Source organism: Podarcis filfolensis, assembly GCF_964270895.1.
Source record: "Podarcis filfolensis genome assembly, chromosome: 8".
NCBI lineage: Eukaryota > Metazoa > Chordata > Lepidosauria > Squamata > Lacertidae > Podarcis > Podarcis filfolensis.
In genome coordinates, this window is record NC_139611.1 from 39710777 (window position 1) to 39732363 (window position 21587).

The 21587-nt window shown below is 46.8% G+C and overlaps 1 protein-coding gene across 4 annotated transcripts in view; it reads right to left on the bottom strand.

Annotated features, from left to right (window-relative positions):
* Positions 1 to 21587, bottom strand: part of GSE1 (Gse1 coiled-coil protein) — a 428548-nt gene that overhangs the window by 234595 nt on the left and 172366 nt on the right. Inside the window, exon 1 of one of the 4 annotated variants that reach the window (XM_083626198.1) lies at positions 20245 to 20704. The exons of the other annotated variants lie outside the window; for them this stretch is intronic. Within the exon in view, the coding sequence (XP_083482324.1) occupies positions 20245 to 20290 (46 nt within the window). The 5' untranslated portion in view covers positions 20291 to 20704. Of the gene's footprint in view, positions 1 to 20244; positions 20705 to 21587 lie in introns of those variants that run through there. 4 annotated transcript variants of the gene reach the window in all.

Genomic DNA, 21587 nt, shown 5'->3' on the forward strand with positions numbered 1-21587 from the left:
ACCAGTTGTTGGAAACCACAGGAGGAGACGGTGCTCTTGTGTTTGAATCCTGCTTGCTGGTTTCTCACAGGCATCTGACTGGCCACTGTGAGAACAGATTACTGCACTTGATGGGTCACTGTGGCGTGATCCAGAAGGCTCTTCTTATGTTCTTAATGTGTTGGGGAAAACCTGAGGCATTTAGCTAACTCAAGATACCCCCAAGTTTGACACTGGCATCAGAGGATGGTGTTGGGCTGGAGGGGACCTCTCTCACACACATGCAGCGACAAGCAGGGCTCTGCCCTAAAAGCTAGAGATTGAGGCTCAAGCATTGGATCTGGTCCTGCCCTTGCAGATAACAGATTCACAGCCCAGCATTCTCTGGTATGATATCAAAATGGAAGGAAGCCAAGGGCAAGAGAGGAGCCTGGCTGCTGGTCTTGGCCTTGCCACACCAGGCTGGGCTTTGTGCCACCTTGGCACAGAGGAGGAAGACACACACACACACACACACACACACACACACACACACACGGTGCTGGAGGCGGGCAAAGCACTGTGCTGCTGGATTCCTGCAAGTCAGAGAGAGTGCGCAAGTCAGAAAGCGTCTCACTGCTGCTGCCTGACTGCCTGACGTGTGGCAACAGGCTCCAAGGCTCGCTCCCTGAGAAACACCTGCTAAGGTCATGCTGCCCCAGGGCAACTGTTCCAAGCAGGAAAGGAGGGAGGGAGTTAAGAGCAGCCGCCACCAACCTTGCAAGCAAGCACAAAGTTGCCTGTCTGCCACTTGGCACAACTACAGAGCAGGAGCAGGAGCAACTGCCGCCACTGCCTGGAGCAGGTGACAGACACGCCAGAGTTTACTTTATTAAGAGGAAGCCGCCAGCCAGCCTGGCCATAACAAAAGTGGGAGGGCAGGGGGCAGGGGAGCATGAATTAACCCTCTGCTACCTGCACAAAGCCAGCCAGCATACAGTGCAGGCTGCAGGCTGGAATGAAAGGCAATGGAGATTTTCCTTTTTTTCTTTTTTTGCAACCCCATTCAACCCATTCCCTGTTTTGCTTGAGGTTGGTGGGGGCTTCTACAGCTCTCCATGGGTGCAGAGCAAGGTGCAAAATTCAGTATCAGAGGATGCAAGTTTCTGTCCTCTCACCACCAACATATATAAAGAAGAACAAAAACAAATTTTTGAACTTAACATTTTAATTTTTAATTTTTTTTTTAAAAAGGCTCATCTTTGTGCTACACATTTCAAGCAGTATCGTACCACTTTAAACAGTTACGGCTTCCCCCAAAGAATCCTGGGAACTGTAGCTTGTTAAAGATAATGAGAGTTGTTAGGGAGCCCCTATTCCCTTCTAAGAGTTACAAAGAGGTGAATGGCATGTTAAAACAAAGTACACAATGCAGTACAATAAAATGCCAAATGGGTCATTAGTAATGGTCATTATGTTACAATAAAAATTTTAAAATAATTAAAATGCCAGAAATCATTCAGCAAGCATAAAATGCCAGAAATCATTCAGACAGCAAACTCGCCACACAGGAGGGCCAGAAGAAAGTCCCCACCGCCACCCTGTCCACCAACCTCACCTCCCATAGACTTTAGGGGCTAGAAACCTGAATAATACCAACAATAATAATAAAACCATACCCCAGCTAGAAGAATTAATGGTGTTCCCACCACCACCAATCGATCGTAACTATTCACGGTATACAAATAATCAAGTAATCTATGCAAATAATTGTCAAAAACATTAAATAAAACTGGGAATACTTACAATATTAACAGTTCACACACAGAGACAGAGACAGACAGAGTCTGATACCCTAACACATGCCTTCTAGGCAAGTACAGTCTCCCCAAAAGGATGTGGCTTTGCCCCTAGCCCAACCTGGCTAAACAACTCAGAGGCTGAAGAGTGCAAGAGGTGCTTCTTCATGGAGGTTAACAAAGTGAGTAAACAGGTCCATGGAGTAAGACCCCCACCCCCACCCCCAATCTCTCTGCACACATGAAGAAGGCCTTGATAGGTTTATGGTGTTCCCTGGAGAACAATAGTCAGAGATAGTGAAAGAGGATATACATGCACATGCACACACCTCCCCCAGAGCAAATCTAGCTCATACCCATTTGCTCTTTGGGGGCTGTGGGTGTTTCCACACGCACAGACCTGCACCAGTCCTCCCCTCTCCTTAGGGCTGTGCAAATGCTACTAGAAATATACAAACATTACTCTTCCACAAACAGTCCCTGAGAAAACAAAATTAACTGGCATGTCAGCCGCTCCCTTCACCCCCGGTGCCACCAAGGACTACTCCCCTTGAATCCACAGTTCTTCTTACAGAGCAATTAGAGGCAAGCATTAATATTTAAATATTGCCCGCTCCAGAGAAAAGAAATCAAATTTATAGAAAGGGGGGAGGGAGAGAGCATGCAATTAAATCTTTAGTGCCCAAAGGCAGGTGTAAAGTAGCAGTTTGCACAGGGACACAGCAACTTCCTCCTACTGAAAAGTAAAACCCAAAGAGAAAGGAGAGCTATCCAAGTGCTGGTTTTAACCTACAGAGCCCTGTATGGCTCAGAACTCCAATAGTTAATGTACAGGTGGAGAACACTTGTGGACCTCCAGACATTGTTGGACTCCCATCAGCTGCAGGCAGCACAGCCAATAGTTAGGGATGATGGGAGCTGTAGTCCAGCAACATCTGGAGGTCAGATGTTTCCCAGATCTGAGCTAGGAGAATTCCTGACTTGAGCATACCCAGACCCTGGGGGTTTATCATCTGAGACCCTGCTCCAAATGGCGAGGTTTGAAGGGTGGAAAGAAGGGACAGGGCCTTTTCAGCAATGACCTCTTCCCATTGATGGAATGCTCTCCCAAGCAAGGCCTGCCTGGTGCTGACATTAGCATCCTTTGGGCTCACTGTTAAGACATACCTCTTCTCGCAGGCAACAGAGAAAATATGATCATCATGTTTATTGCCGTTTCTGTGATACATATTAAAGTTATTTTATTGTTAAGCTTGGTGGTTGTTGTTTTTACTGTGTTTGTAAATTGCCAAGAGACTTTCTGTTGTTATTTGTCAAATTTACAGTATTAGGTGACAAGTAAATTGACAAACAACAGGTACTATTAAACCACAATACAAGACACCAGTGAGGCCTTGTCACATCTAAAGCATACATGGCTCCCACCCCCCAAAAAAAGAACCCTGGGAACTGCAGTTAAGAATGCTGGGAATTGTAGCTCCCAGGATTCTTTGGGGGAAGCCACATGCTTTAAGGGTATGATATAGATGTAACCTTAGCTTTGGGGTTTGAATCACAATGGAGGGGAAGCAGCAAGAGTCCAGAATGAGAACCTGTAGAGCCCAAAGCTATGCCCACAAAGTGCACTTGTGCCCGCCTGCCTGCCTGTTCTCCGCCTGTAAACTGAAAATAGCAACTTCTCTCACACAACTGTGGCATGAATGAAAGCAATGCACTAGATGCAAGCAATACAGAAGAACAGCACTGTTTGAGGTACATATTCTTAAAGCATGAATGCCTCTGCTTTTGCTAGAGGAAACACCAAAGTTGCTCGTCCTCATGGGACTCGGCTTGAGACCAACATCAAGACTCTGACTTCCTCAGGAGCTTGTGGACTTTCCTTCACTGGAAGTTTTTAAGCAGAGGCTTGATGGCCATCTGCTTTGGATGCTTTAGTTGAGATTCCTGCACTGCAGGGGGTTGGACTGGATGGCCCTTGGGGTCCCTTCCAACTCTACAACTCTATGATTCTATCAGATGGCAGAGAAAACAAGTTCAAAAATCACTCGTCCAGAAGATCTGCCTCTTGTTTGTTTGTTTTTTTGGAGCCACTGCTGGGGCCATTATGTAGGGAGCCGGAGTCTTGGAAAGCTAGAAATGAAGGAGGGACAGGGAGGGGTGTGCTTGGGAGATTAGCAAGAGAGCTGTGTGGGCGGCTGCAAAGGCACAGACAAATAAAAAAGAAAGATTGTGCCCATACAAGGTCACAGGACTTGAAAAAGAGATAAGAACATGGGGAAGGAGAAGGGCAAAGGAGACAGAGACAGCAGAAAGGGCCACAAGAGAAAGCAGCTTGTTGTAGGTTGAATGTTTAACAATAGCACAGGAGCTCCAGTCCAGTCCCCAATGTTCTGGGTCAGGACTGGTCATTTCCCTTTGATTCCAGGGACCAGCTGGGAGGCTGAATGAACTCAACCCCTTTGCTAAATAGACAAGCAAAGAAAAATCCAGAACTGCAGGTACCCGTGCAGGCCACAATGGATCAGATGACAGACCAAAATCCTGTTACTAAGCGGCGCTGGCAAAACCAAATCAAGCTGTCAGTCTTGGGGGTTTGAAGATTAGGAAAGAAGAGTGTATATGGAATGGGGGGGAAATGGAACTCCAACCCAAACCAATGAACTGGAGGAGCAACGTCAAAGGAACCCTTTCTGCTCACTTAAGAATGGAGTTGAAGCTGCCAAACAGAGGAACTCCCCAATGCAAGGCAGTTCAAAAGCATCCAGACTTTAGCTTATCTCTGTGGCACTTCTCTCTGAGCATGTCAAGAGTGCTGAGTATGAACGGGGGAAGGCCAGATTCAAATTCCTGCTTTACCATGTGGACTCACTGGGAATATGCCTGCAAGCCACACAACTATTCCCATATTAAAGAACTCCATAAAACTGGTATAGTTGTAGACCCTAAAAGTAGGGCTACAAATATTTAAAACAAATAAATATTAAAACAACCTAACAATCTTTTCTAAGACCCAAGATGCTGACTTGTGTAGTACAGAAATTTGTCAGGGCGTTAACAAAGCAAATGCTGCACAGACCAAATGTTTTGTATGCAGAAAGTCCAAGGGACAGTCCCTGACATCTTCAGTTAAAAACTTCCCCTGATCTGCCACCCCCAGAACACTATGGGAAGTTTGGCCATGATGCAGGAGATTTCAGCACTCATCAGGAAACCCTCTGACCTCCCTTTCAGGCCTCAGAAAGTGGGAGGTCCTTCCAAGGTGATTAGGATTACAGTACAGTGGTACCTTGGGTTAAGAACTTAATTCGTTCTGGAGGTCCGTTCTTAACCTGAAACTGTTCTTAACCTGAGGTACCACTTTAGCTAATGGGGCCTCCCACTGCCGCTGCGCCGCCCCCGCCCGATTTCTGTTCTCATCCTGAAGCGAAGTTATTAACCTGAGGTACTATTTCTGGGTTAGCGGAGTCTGTAACCTGAAGCGTCTGTAACCCGAGGTACCACAGTATTCTGTTATTTACTGTATGTCTCTTCATTTCGCTAGACTGGGCACCTGCTTTGCAGGCAGGAGCTCTCGGGTTCAATTCCGGGCATCTTAAGTTAAAAGGGCCAGGTAGCAGGGGCAGAGGGGGGGGCACTGTGCAAGACCCTGCAGAGTTGCTGCCAGTCAGAGAAGGCAAAACTGGTCAGATGGACAAACCACCTAGTCTTAACAGGGGATAAGACAACTTTCAGTGTGCAGAAGATGAGGAAGCCACGGGTGGAAGAGGAAGAGGCTCATGCATCAAGTAGCATATATTTGCATCTAATCCTTCCCCCTCCAACCTTCCCAAGTAGCAATGAATGGCTTTCTAGACCAGACACACATCCTGCAGTAGTCCTGGGCAGAGTGAGAGATCTGCTGGGGTAAGGACAGCTGCCTCTTGCTGCAGCATGCTAGAGGGGATGGCGTACATATGCCAATAACCTCCAGACCCAAGCTCAAAGGATGTGCTGGGATCTTGCAATAACAAGCCCCAAGGCGCTTTCCTCTTTCTCTTATCCACATTATGGCTGGTGCACAAGCTACACTTGCTGTCAACCATAGCTGCAGCCCTGTGGCAAGTGATTCATGTTTTGGTTGTAACATAGGCAGCAGCTCATAACATAAACCAATGTCACTGCATAAAGAATCTCCATGCCCCTGCTTGATATACCTGGCAACCACTGCTGGGTATCGCATCAGGGTGGTGGCCACAAATACACTATACATTTAAAGCACTCCTACGCCACTTTCATAGTCATGGCTTCCCCACAAACGAATCCTGGGAACTGAAGTTTGTTAGCGGTGCTAGGTACTGTTGAGTGAAGGACAGCGTCGTCGGCAAAATACATACCCCAGGATTCTTTAGAGAAAGCCATGACTTTTAAAGCAGTATTAAGAGTGCTTTAAAGTTAAGGTGTGGAAATGATTCAGGACAGGCACCCCTTTGCGTTACCACCATGACATGGAGCACTCATCCCACAGAGACTGTAGTCAGCAAACTCCCCACAGCGAGTGTTAAATGCGCACCAGGAGTCACAAGTAAAACATGAATTTCTCTCATCTAGCCACACACACACACCGGGGGGGGGGGGGAACCACCCCACAACTAGGTGATTCCCTCCTCTAGAAACTTGCTGAGGGGCCCATAGTTTATTAGTGGAGCCCCCAGCATCTCCAGGTAAAAAGGATCATCTCCTGACTAAAAATGAAAGACCTTTGTCAGAGATCCTGGAGAATCACTGTCATTCAGTGTAGACAACCAATGGTGGTGCCATTCACCACCATAAGGAAACATAATGGTTTAGAATATCTTGGAGTTGTTTAAAATCCTTCCATTTGGGACTGTTCTTTTCTCAAGCATCTTGTGATCAGAAGAATAAAAACTACCTCTGGAGGCCTGTTTATCATGACTTAACAGACCTTTGGAAGACGTAGAATTTTTGTGCATTGTTTTAAAAAAAGCCCATTAGCCTGGCTGCCATCACCATGTCTTGTGGCAGTGAATTCCGTATGTTCCATTGTGTAAAAACTGTGTGAAAAGGGAACTTGCATCTAGCAGTCAAAATTTCACTGGCAATCCCCGAGACCATTGTAGTCTTCTGAAACTCAGACTAAACAGTCTTTTTAAAAAGAAAAACATTTAAATTAAGAACCAGCCTCTCGCCTTTGATCAGCCACAAGAAGAGTATTGCCATCCAAGGACTGCACATCTGGAATCCACAACATGGCAAGGGATCCTGAGCTTCCTCTCTCAGATGCTCCATGGGCTGTCCACAGGGCCCTGCCAACCTTCCAGAGCCACACCAGCACAGCAAAAGGACATGGGATCCAACAGAGGTTAGACTTGTCCTCCTTCCAAGCCCTGATTAACACACCTCATCTGTGATCCTTTCCTAAAAAAAACACAAACTCTCCCACCCTGACCTGCCTCCAACCTAGGAGAGTCCCAAGGCACACCTCCCCTCCCTGCAGCAGGATCGCACCAGTGCTAAGAGGCTGTGTCGAAGCAGTAAAGAGGATTTACTGTGAAATGAAAGGGGCTTTAGAGGCAATAACTTTCCCGCCTCTTGACTTAAATGGATTGTGAACTTCAAAAAGGATAGACAGAGGGGGAGAGGGAGAGAGAAGCTAGTGAGTGCCAGGAGAGCAGCTAGTGGAGTGAGTGGCAGGTCAAATGGCATTCTCAGAAGGAAAACCCCCATGGGATAGCAATAGGGTATTCTGGATAACATGGGTGGGAAGGGGCATTTGTGGTGCAGTGGTCAACACAGACTTGTGATCTTTTGAGGGAATATTCTGAAACAGCTCATTTTCCCAATAACAGTGCACTGGTGGTAAATCCATGACCACCCCTACATCATTCTGTTCTGCAATGCATCCGCAATGTTATCACATTATTACTGTCTGGAGATATACTATAACAGAACACAAGGGTGTGGGGCAGCAACAAAGCAAACCCAGAACATACGCAGTATGAGAAGTTATAAGATTTCAGCAGGAAGCTATGGAACATTCACCGACTAGAAGCAAAGCAGCATGTTCATCCCAAAACGTTTGCAGGCGTAAACAATATGGATAGTGGGATTGCGTATACTGTAACTGCCCCAACAGCATCACGAGTGCACAATAGAAAAGATGTCTGAAAGGAGAAGAAGCTGCCGAGATAGCAGGTGAAGAGAGATAGCTATGGCCCCGGGGGCCCCAAGTCTAAGTTGGGAAGAAGAGAAGGAGTTGACTTTCCTCTACCACCTCCACAGTGCTCTTCTCTGAGGATGTCTTAAAAGGCAGATATTCTTACTGACTCCAAAGCAGCCAGGCATGTTTCTTTTTCCCACAAGAGTGCCACAACATTGCCACCAGAGAGGCAGGATGAGAAGGGGCAAACTTGTGGTTGGGGTGGTGAGGTTACAGCACAGGCTGAGCTACTGCCCTTTTCATACTCTGCAGGCATGGGTGGGGTGCTGGACACAGACAGCCACCACGGGAATGTGTTGCTTTGAGGTTGCTTCTGTGGTTACAACAGGTCACACATACTTCTCAAGCAGAACTCCGAAACAGGTTAAATTTCCTCTTCTTTTCACACGCACACTCTCAAAGCAAAAAAAAAAAAAAAAAAAAAAAAAGTTCTTTGAATGCAAAGACAAAAGACAAAGAAGACAGGGTGCAACTGTGCACCCCTCTTGGATGTGCAAGGCCCGAGATCTGGTTCATTTCTATTAGGATCCTTTTCAGGGCATGGACTGTGATCAGTGCAAGTGAACTGTGAAGTAATGCCCAGTTACATTTCCTCAGTGTATCTCCACCTACCCACCCTTGCTCAGAGAATTGACAAACTGACAAGAGTCAATATGTTTTCATCTGACCTTGCAGGTGGGAGGCTTTTGAACTGGAGAGGCAAGGGAATCAAATCTGGGACCTTCTCCCTCAGCCAGGTGGCCTTTCCTTTTTTGGGGTTGTGAAGGAATCTCCTTCCAGCTCAGAAGAGCAACCAATCATGAAAGACGACTGATTGATTGATTGACGACTGATTCATTGATTTATTCAATTTATATCCTCCACCATGGAACCCAAGTTAGAGTATATAGGGTGGTTCCCAAGTAGTCCTATCCAGGCACTACCCAGACCTGCTTCGCGTCAGCAGGGTTATGGTGCAGTGTGCCTTCAGACTCCCACCCCTGACCTCCTTATTCAGCATGGAGCTTGGTTCACTTACCCAAGCTGCCTCCCACTTATGTCTTCTGGAAAGAGATACAACTCTCCATGGCTTCAATCATGCAAGCTCTGATAAGCGTGGGAATATGGGGGGGGGGGTGAGGGACAGAAGGCGAGCCTGCCTTACAGCAGGGATTGGGGACCCTCGTCACAGGTTATATCCAAATGTTGTTGGATCCTAAGCCCCCTTGCCACCTTAAAAGCAGGCCTTCTATTTTAGTCCCATTCCTGTTTTCCTCAGTCATCTCCTTCTCCTTCTTCCTTGCTATCTCTGAAAACAGACTCAGCCAGAGGGGCTCTCGGGCTCCCATTAACACATAGTCAGAAGGGAGGGGGGCTGGGGGGAATGGTGAGGAGGTGGGAAACCCATCTTCTGGCCATTGAGAGATTAACAACACAGCCTCCTCTCCCTTCCCCTGTTTCTGGGCTGCCATCCAGTTTCAGAGCCAGAGAACAGAGAGCGCAGATTGGGAGTTAGAGAGACATTGCCTCCCACAGCTCTGGGAAGGGAACAGCTCCTGGGAAGGGTCGGGGGAGAAAGCAGGGAAATTGTGGGGGGAGAGATCATGTGTCCTACCAATACAGAGAAAGACCTGGGCCTTCTGCCCTGCCAGCCAGCTGACCAGGAGGCTTTTGCGTCAGAGGAATGACTTGGGAGCTGCTGCAAGGAAGCAACCTCCAGAGATCTGGGCACTCAAGCAGCAAGGGAGACAGACAGGACTGTGAGCAACAGGCCAGTGGACCACAACAAGTACCCAAGAAACAGTCACAGGCTCAGACCCTTCTTCTTCCACCATCTGTGACATTGTGTCATTTGGGGAGGGTTTATTTTCTATTTATCACATGCATTTTTTTATCCTGCCTTTCTTCCATCACAAAATGCAAGCCAGGCCAACTGACCAGCCCCAGCTCTGCGTAGCCTCTGGGACCACGCACTTTGTCCACAGGCAGGGAAGGGTATACCAACAATGCCATCAGAAACAATGACTTTTACACAGGTCATGAAGTGGGTACGGGAGCCCTCAACTATCCAAGAGGGTTAATATTTTATTGAGGTAAACATCTATTTGGAAGCATACTCTTAGCTCAGTCCACTAGTTCTCACTGCCTTTTGTGGCACCTTAAAGACTAGCCCAAGTCTTACAGCACAAGCTCCGATGGACTATAATCCACTTAATCAAATCTTTAAGGTGTTGTCCTAGGCTGGCCAGTATATGCCTGTGTACGCACATATGTAAATGCATACACACAAAAGGAAAGGCCATAATTCAGTGGGACAGCATCAGCTTTGCATGCAGACAGTCCCAGATTCAATCGCCAATGGCATCTCCAGATAGGGCTGGGAACCTCCCTGCCCTGCCAGTTAGTGTAGACCAGGCTTCCTCAACCTCAGCCCTCCAGATGTTTTGAGACTACAATTTCCATCATCCCTGACCACTGGTCCTGCTAGCTAGGGATCATGGGAGTTGTAGGCCAAAAACATATGGAGGGCAGAGGTTGAGGAAGCCTGGTGTAGACAGTCCTGAGCTAGATGGAACAAGGGTCTGACTTGGGTATATGGCACCTTCCTTTGTTCCTCTGTGCGGGAAACACAAAGAGTGGGGCAAAATAGCCAAGAAATGCAAAAATGACAATCTATGACTATTCACTGCAAACCTCAACTGTATATAAGAAAAGCTTATTATAGTTTTATTTAATTCCATAATATACACAGCTGTAATGGTAAAGAGGTAGGTCATATCAGTAGTAGTAGCAAATAACTGTAACAGCAGCATCAAAACAGTAACCATTCACAAAAGCTTTAATTGGTGATGACATGTCAATTATGAAGGAAAGGTTTGTATCCAGCCATTGTGGCCCAGACCTTACATTTTCTGGGGGAGAACTGCTGTCTCTACCTTCAGCTGTGGACCTATGCTGGGGGTGCCAACTGGATCAAGCCTTACTTCCGAAGCTCAGAATGAAATGCAAGGAGACAACAGGGACCGCTGAGTCATCAAGAGCCATGCAACTTAATCACCATTTTGGCAAACAGCCCCCATGTCTGGAGATGACAATGTGAAGGAGCACCCACCCACTCCCTGAAAGCTGCTAGAATCAAACCCACAGAGGATCTGGGTGGAAGCCCTAGCTTAGCCATGGACTTACTGAATGGTCTCAATCAAAAATCTCTCTGCCTCCACCTCTGTTCTTCCATCTGCAAAGCAGGCATAATTCCAAGCCGGTTTAACAGGGGTAGGGGGAACGGACTGTGATGCCAAACACTCTGCAAGTTAGAACTCCTATCAAGTTTGCTGGCCAACACAATCTTGGCTCTGGGTCTTCACTCCCCTCCCCGGCCTCAGCCTCCTAGGGCTACAAAAAAAACAAATAAATAAAATTCCCAGGACTGCTGTACTTGGAAAGGAACTATTCTGTTCCTCCTCCTGAGCACAGCACACACTCTTCCTCCTCCTGGCTCCCCACAACCTGTAACCTTGCAAGGGCCTTGGTATGTCAGGAAGCGATAAAACGGTCTTTCCTCGGAGCTGCATGTCACAGCCCAGCCTCCTTCGCCTCCACCTACACAAGAGACAGCAGATTCTTGGCCTCTTGCCAAAGCCACTGTCTCCACTGCAATTCTGTCTGCCTTAGAGCCAGCATGCGCGTGCGTGTGCACACACACAGCTTAGGGAAGAAGCGGCCACACACATACAGTGGCAGAAGTAAATGCCCACATGAATTCACAGCCTGCCCCTTCTCTCTTTCACACATCCCAGTGCTAATACACTTACAGTTACATGGTGACTTAACAGCTTGGCCTGCCCAACCCCACATACATGACCTCTGTGTGAGAGCGTGCACACATACACAGATAGCCTCAGAATCAAGAAACATAGGAAGATGCCTTATACAAAGTGTCTTTTACCAACAGCAACTGGTACAACAGCTACAACCGTTCCTGGACTGGGGAAGCTTAGCCGCAGTAGTTTATACGTTGGTTACTTCAAGAATGGATTACTGCAATGCACTCTTATGCGGGGCTTCCCTTGCTCTTGATCTAGAAGCTGCAGTTAGTGCAGAATGCTGCAGCAGGATAGCTGACAGGAGTGAAACCTTATCAGCATATATATAACACCTGTGCTCAGTGATCTGCATGGGCTGCCAATTTGCTACTGGGCCAAGTTCTATTGGAATATATAGCCCTTAACAAATTGTGACCAGTTTGTGAGATCGCCTTATCTCATATAAGATGTGAGATGATGTGCACACCAGAGCTTTCACCAGGTTACAATAAAAAAATAACTTGTGAGGTTTACAGCTACTTTAGGTGGGAAGTTGGTTTGTTTGGTTGCATCTGAGGAAATTGTGCTGGTATAATCTCTTAAGGGACAGATGGAGGGAAAGGGTGTGGAGGTTGAACCAGGCAGCTGGATTGTGCCAGCTAGATACCTCATCGGGTTGATTTCAGGGGCTAGACAGTTAAATGGCAAAGGCAAGGGATAGGGGTATCTGAGAAGCAGCATATAGCAGGAACTGGCAAGTGTACACGGGAGAAGGATCAAGCCGTCCTGGACAAAAGAAGAACAAAAGAAGCCCTGATTCGCTGGCAGCAGACTGCAAACAGAATGCCCAAGCCTGAAGCTGGCCTTGCACATGGAGCTTATATAGGGCTCCCAGCCAATTAGAAGGCTGGGCTGGGAGCCAATCAGGGCCTGAGAACTCCCTGATGCAACAAACAAACATAGGGAAGGTTCTCAAGCCTTTTATGACACCCAAGTGGCAGGCAGCTGTACCTTGGGAACTCAAGGATGGTGGGTTCTATTCCCAAGATATATAAAAAGATATATAAATAAATTTATTATTATTATTATTATTATTATTATTATTATTAATATTATTATTATTAGAGTGTTGGAAAATGTCAGCCTATGCTGCCCAAACCACTTTCCAATTCACATATACCATCTATTAATTTGGCCCTATCATTAGGAATAGGAGAATCTGCTTATAAAGGGTCCATCTAACTTGGTACTGACTACACTGGCTGGCAGAAGCTCTCCAGAGTTTCAGAGAGACCAGGCGCACTGAGTTGGGCCCCACGTGGGGGGTCTGATGTGTGTGCATGACATCACACAGGCCAAGCCTGCCAGGACGCTCTGGCGATCACGGGGGGTGGGGAGGGCGGAGGGTGAAAATCACCCTCCAAGCCTCCCACCCCACGTCCCATCACTTGCCCAGAGGCAGCAGGTGATGGTGGCCCCCTCAATATTGGGGGGCTCCACCCCATGCCTTGAAATATTGAGGGGGCTGAAGCCCCTTGTACCCCATATACCCTGCATCCCTCCTGGAGACACTTCCAGTCCTACCAGAAGGTGACTTAAGTTGAACCTGGGACCTTCTGCTTACAAAGCAGGTACTCTAAGTTATACCTGTTCTCCAAAGATGCCACGCTCTGATGCCATCATTGGTTTGGCCTAATCTTAGCCTCATCTCCCACAAGCTGTACCTGCCAGGCTTAGTCCCAAGGGAAAGATGACGGGTACTGTTAAAAGCATTTTTGTTTAGACAAGTCTACCTGGATATGTAGAATGCTGACGTGCTTTAATCTGTTCTTAGTTTATTACTGATTTTATTTTTTAATGTTTTAAATAGTTTCTTTTGCTTATTTTTCCCCTTTTACTCTTTTTGTTGTTTGTGATTGTTGCGGTTTTCAATCAAGAGGTATATCAATAAAATAAACAAACCTGGGAAACATGGAAGGGGAAGAAGGTTCCTAGTTCTCTGATTTCCAGTAGCAGAGGCATCCTTGGAATGGTTCTGAACCAGTCCCAATCAACCTGGTATCAATGGACGATTAACATAACCACACATGTGCACACACAAAGGAGGACATGTCTCTGTGGGCTGCTTCATATGACTGGCTTTTCCCGGCATTCATCACCCTCCCACAAAAGGTAATGTGTGAATGTAATGATAATGTGTTGGCAGATGCACAATTCAGACAGGTACTTTTGCCAGGGAACCATAGCTGGCTGCAGCTCCCATACTGTGGACTACCTGGACTTGCCTCTGTGTAATGTGATATGTTAGCATAGGAGGGTTTTCTTTATGGGGAGGGGGAATAGTTGGAACTACTACTACTACTACAACAACAACAACAACAACAACAACAACAACAACAACAACAACAACAACTCACCCATCTGACTAGGTTGCCCCAGCTACTGTGGGCAGCTTCCAACAAATACAAAAGCATAATAAAACATCCAACATTTAAAACTTCCCTATACAGGGCTGCCCTATGCAACTATCCTCATTCCTTATTATTGGTCCTGCTGGCTAGGGCTGATGAGAGTGGGAGTCCAACAGCATTTGGAGGGCCACAGCTTCCCTACCTCTGTGTTTAGTGATTTGAAATTGTCAACTGCCTAGAAGACACATTTGATTGAGCAGTAATTTTTAAAATCCTTTTAAAAAATGCTCAGTGTATGTAAACCTTTTGTACAGTGGAGTAGGCCATTTTTAATTATAATTTATGATTATTTGATTTTGATACCACTTAATGTATTAAAAATATCTCTAAGCAGTATACAAAAAACTGAAGCAACAGCAGACAACTTAAACAAAATATTACAAAAATACAGAGTTACATATATAAATGTTACATTAATACAAAGTTACATATAATTTCATTTTCCTTCAGACGTTTGCACGCTCTCCCTCTCTCTCTCTCTCTCTCTCTCTCACACGCACACATTTAAAACTGGCCAGCTGTGAACTTCAGACCCTTGCTTTACAAAGAAAAGGCACAGAGGATGCCAGAGGTCCTTAACACTATAACTCCTAGTGCCGGCTTCCTTTAACCTTTGCAGACACACACTGTTCCCTTGCTAATGTGTACTGCCTGGCTCTGCCTCTGCTGCTGGCACAGGTGATATGCCAAGGTGTTCCTCTCTGCCCAAGGAATTGCAAGGCAGGAGTGTTAGAGGCACTGTGGCATCAAGTTCTGTTGTCCCCAAGGTCAACACTATTACATCTCCTTGCTGAGTCACAGGCAGTGCTTTCAAATTTGATCCAGGACATAGCAATGGAAGCTGCCACGAACAACTTCACCAACCAAACCCTTCAGCAAGGATGAAAAGAGAAACAGGAAAGCATGGAGCAAGTGACATTAACAACTGACTGGCACCTCCTAAATGCCATACAACAGGAAAAACACATCAGGTTAAAAGAAGTGTCTTTTAAGGATCAATTTAGGCTTTTTTATGCAGGGATGGGCAACTCTTCAGGTATAGTTGGACTTCAACTCCCATCAGGCCACAGCCATCATGACCAATGGTGATGGGAGGGATAGTTCATTGACATCTATCTGTAGGGTTATGTATTCCCCATCCCTGCTTTTATGGACCAACTTAGGATGGTGTGGAATCATGTAGGTTTCTATGTTCCACATTACTGAGCAGGATGGCAAGGAGCAACATGTCAGGTGCAAACACAGAAAAGTAAGTTAAAAGTGACTGAAATAATTTAGATTACTGATAGCTAGTGATTGATAAAGACTATTGATAAAAACACATCTCATATAATTTCTATTGCTCTCTCTCTCTGTTTTTACATATTTCCAAAATGCTTTCATTTGTTTTAAGAGAGGATACCACCGGGTTTCTCAAGAATGCAAAGGCCAAGCATGCAAAGGTAAGGCGATGCCTCAGTATTGCAGATGTGGGGGCATGGCAGTGTTGGGAGAAGAAAGCCTGACCCAGGACTGGCAGTACCAAAGAGGTGTGTTTTAACAGCCAGGGTGAAATGCAGAGAAGCTGGATAAGATAACCTTGAAAGCAAGAGCAAATCAGGATACAAGGCCTTCAACATTATGCATATCAGGAGCACAATGACCCAAACTTCACTCTCAACCAATACCCGTTGTTCTACCAGCTCCACAGCTGCAGAGATACCACCAGTTTTAGACAACAGTAAACATCACTCTCTGTTGCACTGGAAGGTGAATCAAGGCACAGCTATCTATCTATCTATCTATCTATCTATCTATCTATCTGAAGTCACCCAGCCACAAGCAAAGCAGTTGGGATTCCCAGTCTCATCCCACTAGATTTGGATCTGTTCTAAGTACACAGGAGTCACCAGGTTGATCTCCAGAGCCAAGCTCTATCAACACAGCAGAGCTCCTTTCTGTAGCAATCACCTCTATTTGACTTAGATAAGTTATAAAATGGAGCGGAGGCTGAAAGGAGCAAATAATTAAGTCCTGGCCCTTCTAATTATCTCTCCCAGGCAAGCCAGTGAAAACAGAGACAGCGTGCACTTCAAAGCAAGAGCCAGCGATCCGAAACAAGAGGAAGCGAGGAAGCTAATAGCCTCAACGCTGCTTCCAAACAAGTCCCATTGTCAGGGAGGCTGGAGATTCTCCCTTTCTGCCTCAGTCTTTGTCCTTTCCCATTAGAAGCTGGTTTTATTTATTTATTCACAGTATTCAAATGCCACCCAGTAACAAAGTTCTCTGAGCGGCTTTACAACAACAATAAAAACATTTAACAAGCAATTATAAACTCATGGGGGGGGGCAAATGTAAAACAGCATAAAAACTCCAGCAGCAAAGAATAAAAATCAATGGATTTAAAAGGCCTGGTAGAATAAAAAAGGTATTCACTTAGCACTGAAAACAGTACAAAGGAGGCTCCTGGCAAGCCTCTTTGGGAAGAGCATTACACAAGCTGGGTGCCACCACTGAAAAGATCCCCTTCCTGCTAACCACCTCTGCATCTCATTTGGGGATGAGAGGCAAAGGAAAAGAACCACTGAGGATGGTTTTAAGGTCCAGGGCGATACTTCAGAATCCTTCTGACCTGACCCCAAGCTGCCATGGTCTTTAAAGGTCTGGAAACAGACTAGAAGCCAGTGCAGATGACAAAACACTGCTGTAATATCAAATGGTCCCATTCCAGTTAACAACCCTGCCGCTCTACTTTGGAGTAATATGCATTTCTGGACCGTTTCCAAAGGCAGCTGCACATACAATGCATTGCAGTATGCATGTGTCACTGAAGATTGCCTCTTTCTTAATGTCAATAAATAAATAAAGTTGTTTTGGGGGCAAGATGATTTCATCACAGGACTTTGGCCTCCTAGGTGCATTACTACCTGTATTTGCTCTTTTTCATTTTCCATGTTATCTTTGGCCAGGCAAAGTATATTCCCCCCCCACACACACATGGGTCTATGAGGACACACCCTGGGCTGCCCCCTCCAGGAGAGGTCCAGAGGGTGACAACACAAGAACAGGCCTTTTATATGATGGCTCCCCAGTTTGTGGAATACTCTTCCCAGGGACGCTAGCCCAGTGCCTTTGCTACATATCTTCAGGCGCCAGGCAAAAACATTCCTCTATAACCAGGCCTTTGACCTTTAACTATCTGTGTGGGCTTTTAGAAGGGGATGGGATGTTCTCAATGTATTTCTCTTTCCTCTTGGTTTTCATGAATCTCAGTGATATTTGAAGACACATTCAAGTCACACACACCTGGAGGGAAAGTACTGCATTCTTCTATTGCTTACCCCAATCCTGTACAATGTCTTGCTCTGAAAGCTAACTACAATTCACCAGTCGTGTGGTGGCCCACCAGGGGCAAAAAAACCTAAGAATAAGAGGCCTATCTGCTTCAGCATTCTATTCTATCTGTGGCCAACCAGATGCCCCAAAGGGAAGTCCACAGGCAGGACCTGAGTACCATAGCGCTCTCCCTGGTTGTGCAGCTGACCCAAGACCACACAACAAGGATGTTGCCCAGCAACTGACAGACCATGGCACATGGTTGGTGATATCCATTAGGCTTGGTAGGTTATAAATTGTGCTGTCTGGATTGTCCATGCAATGGCACCAAGTCCTTCTCTGGCTGTTTTGAAACATGCTGTGAATTTTGCTTGTTTGTTCTTTCTATAATTAAGTCTTATTGTCTCTATGCTGGCTCTTAGGTTCCGTTTTAAAACTTTTTATATGCTGAAGTACTTTATGATGTTCCTTTTGAATTGGTTTTATTGCTTACATTGTAAACCGCCTTAGAAATGCACTGGTTTTTAAAGAGGGGAGCGGGTACAGGAATCAAAACAAACTCTCTCCCAGCATCGTTGTCTCAACTTTACAAGTATACTCCTGAACTACTTTACATGTGTAAGGTGTACTTAACAGAGTTTACCCCTTTCTTAGATATTAAGCAGCAAATTCAGAAGCATTTCTCAGAATCAGAGCTGCAAGGAAAGGTTATCTAGTCCAACACCCTGGTGATGGAAGGAATCCACTACTTCACCATCCTTGGCAGACGGCTATCCAGTCTCTACTTAAGAACTATTAACAAAGGAGAGTCTCCCATTTTCTGAGACAGTCTGCTCCACTGCAAAATAAGTTCATCCTAATCTTAATCCTTTTTCTTATGATTTGAACCCACTGGTTCAGGTCCTATGTCTGGAATAGAAGAAAAGAAATTCACCCCATCAATATGAAGCAGACCTTCAAATACTTGTATGAATGGATCTGCTCACCTCTAATCTTTCTTTGGCATAAGAATCTATTTCTACTTCCCTCTCCAAGTCACAAAGACACACGTGGGCAAATCGGGGATGGGTGGGAGTTCAGTGTTAGAAGTGCAACAGCACGAGCATCCAAGCTGGTAGGTTGCATGCCTCCAGCCACTTCCCCAAATGCCCAAATTTCTGGGGGCTGCTACTGGTTCAGACATAACATTTCATGACTTTTAGAAGTCATCTGATATAAGCACAAACAGAGGTGGGGTGTTAGAAATTAGCCAGGTGTGTTTTGCTCTCGGCATGGGTCGAATTACGACTACAAGATTTCTGGGCGCCAGGTTGGCAAGCATATTTTTAAAACCTGCCTTAATAAAATTAATACAATTTCCACTAGGGGTGAGCTTTTTTCCTTCTCGCATACTGGGGCAAGTGAACTGTTGTAAGAGCAAGCTACAGTCAAGCAATGTAGTTGAGATCACAAAATCATAGAATTGTCGCATTGGAAGGGACCCCAAGGGTCATCTAGTCCAATCCCTTGGTGAACAGACATTCTGTTGTGGCGACCGCAACCTATATTTAAGGTGCCATTTGGCACCTAGCTTATATATCTGAGTTTCTAACACTGCCCAAAAGCACTAGTTGAGAATGGGTGTCTTTGGCATTTTTTTCCACAAGAACACACTCAGCAGAGACTTTGCAAAAAAGTTGTTGCATGTTAAAAATCTATTCCCATTACATGTGTGCACTTTAAATTTGTTATAACAAAATGGACACAAGTTGCTAATCAGCTTTTTTAACAAGGTAAGCCTTCTGTAGCATTATGTGGCAGAATGTATCCTAGATTAACAGATATTGTAAAAGTTTGTTGGAGGTTAAGATCCCATGGGATGGGAGTTTGGTAGCAAACAGAATGGAGAAGCTAGGCAGGCTGGAAGAAACACATGCTCCAAGATGCACTGTGCCAGTCTCTCTCTCGCATGGCCTCCCGAAAGCAGGCTAATCCATGTGCCTAGATCTCATGCTGCTAACCCACCAGAGCTGTCTCCAAACTTCCCAAAAATACATTCAACTGATTCTAGGACTCCTCAGGCTGAACCCAACCAAGCCAAAAGGCTGTCCAATGGAACCTGCTTCAATTCCACTTTCCCCTAAGCCTGGAGAAAAGCTTAAAAAGAACACTTGTAGAGTGTGCTCCTGTCACCCCTGAGAAACCTCAACCAACCCTCACACTTTTGGTATCAACAAAAAGTGCATCCAGGTTAAAGTGGGAGATTTCAGCCCAAGGGCTTGGTCCAAACAAAGGTTTTCAACTTAAAAATCAGGGCTACTATCAACCAATAATACCACTCCACAAACCTTTTCCCTTTAAAACAACAACAACAACAACTATGACTCCTATTTGCCATTATTACACAGATATGGTTCTAAAATAGTTCACCTCTCTGAGCATGTACAGAGCTCCTTCTTTCGGCAGGGAGAGAAGTCAGCCAACCACACACGCGGGGACTTGAGCCCCCGCCCCCTTCCTATTACAAGTTTCCTCCACCCACCCCCCTGTCCGAAATCCACAGCAGTCCAGACAGCCAGCAACAAGCTGAACTTCCCGCGGAGGGAGGAAGCCGTGGCGGCGGCGGCGGCGGCCAGCAGCAGGAGCCTCCTCCTCGCGCGCCTCCCCCGCCCCAACTCCGCGGTGATGGGCGCAGGAAGGAGACGGAGAAGCGCGGCACTCACCGATGATGGGCGGGCGGCCGCTCCAGCGGGGGCTCCTGTCCTCCATGGGGACAGCCGGCGGGGGACGACAGGATCAGCAGAAGCGGCGGCGGCGAGACCCTCGCGAGGCACTGCGGTCATCCAGCCGCCGGAGGCGAGGCGGCCGGCCAGGGAAACTTTTTTCCCCGGGCCCGGCGGGGGGGCGGGGGAGGCAACTTCTCGGCAGAGGAGCGCCGGGCTCAGCCGCTCGCTTGCTCGGGCTCCGTGTGTGCGTGTGTGTGTCTCTTTCTCCCCGCCTCACTTCCTGCTTCTGGTGCTTCTCTTTCCCCGCCCGCGGCTCCGCTCGGCCCAGCCCAGCTGGGCTACTCCTGTTCCAGGAGCTGCAGCCACCGAGTGACTCACCGGCTCCAACCGGGCGACGGCAACTCCGCTGGCCGAGCCCCCTCCCGGAAAAGGCCGCCGGGGGAGCACGTGCGGAGCGGGGGGAAGAGCGATCTTGCCTCTGGGGAGGAGGGGCTTCGGCGCCCACGGTGGCTCCCACCCGCCAGGAGGGATCCTCTCACCCCCGCCCCCCCCCAAAAAGTCCTGGGCGTGTTTACTCCGAAGTAAAGCCCCAACGAATGTCAGCGGGAGACTTGTTCCCAAGTCAACCTGCGCAGCAGTGTAGCTTTCCAACCCAATCCTGGGCATGGCCAACTTGGAAGCAACCCCACCAGCGGGACTTGCTCCCAAGACAGACGAGTGAGGGGGGCGCTGGGATTAAAACTGGTATTCGATCCCCAGGTGGGAGCAGGAGGGAGACTTGTGGATACTGAAGGTTGAGGAGAATAAACTCTGCACATGCTCCGGAACATGTCCTCCTTTTTCTTCTTCCTCATTTAATTAGCATTTTTAAGAGATGTGGCCTAGCACCATTTCTCTACCCCGCAAGGAAGTAGGAGGTTGAAGGCCGAGGATGTGGAGAACAAATAGGAGAGAGACCTGAGAGATTAAATTCTCCATCAGCCTTTGGCAACCTGGGGCTGATAGTAGCCTCAATCAGATGGAGGGCACCAATCATAGTAGATGTCCCACCACTAACTCTGCCTGCCTAAAGATAGGCCCCTGTGACTTACATGGGGTGGGGGAAAGGAGTATTCTGGATACAGCTGGCCAAATGGGGTTTGGAACTGCTGCAGGCTGAGAGGAGGCAGGCTGAATTTCAGCCAGTAAAGATTTTAGTCAGTGACCCCCAAACAATCCAAGAAAGTCCACCATGCAAGGGCCATGCAGCTCATTTGGGCGGTAAAGACGTCTTGGAGCCTTTAACAATTTCTGTGCTTTTTATGCTGTATTCTGAATCGTTGTAATTTGCCTTGAGTGCT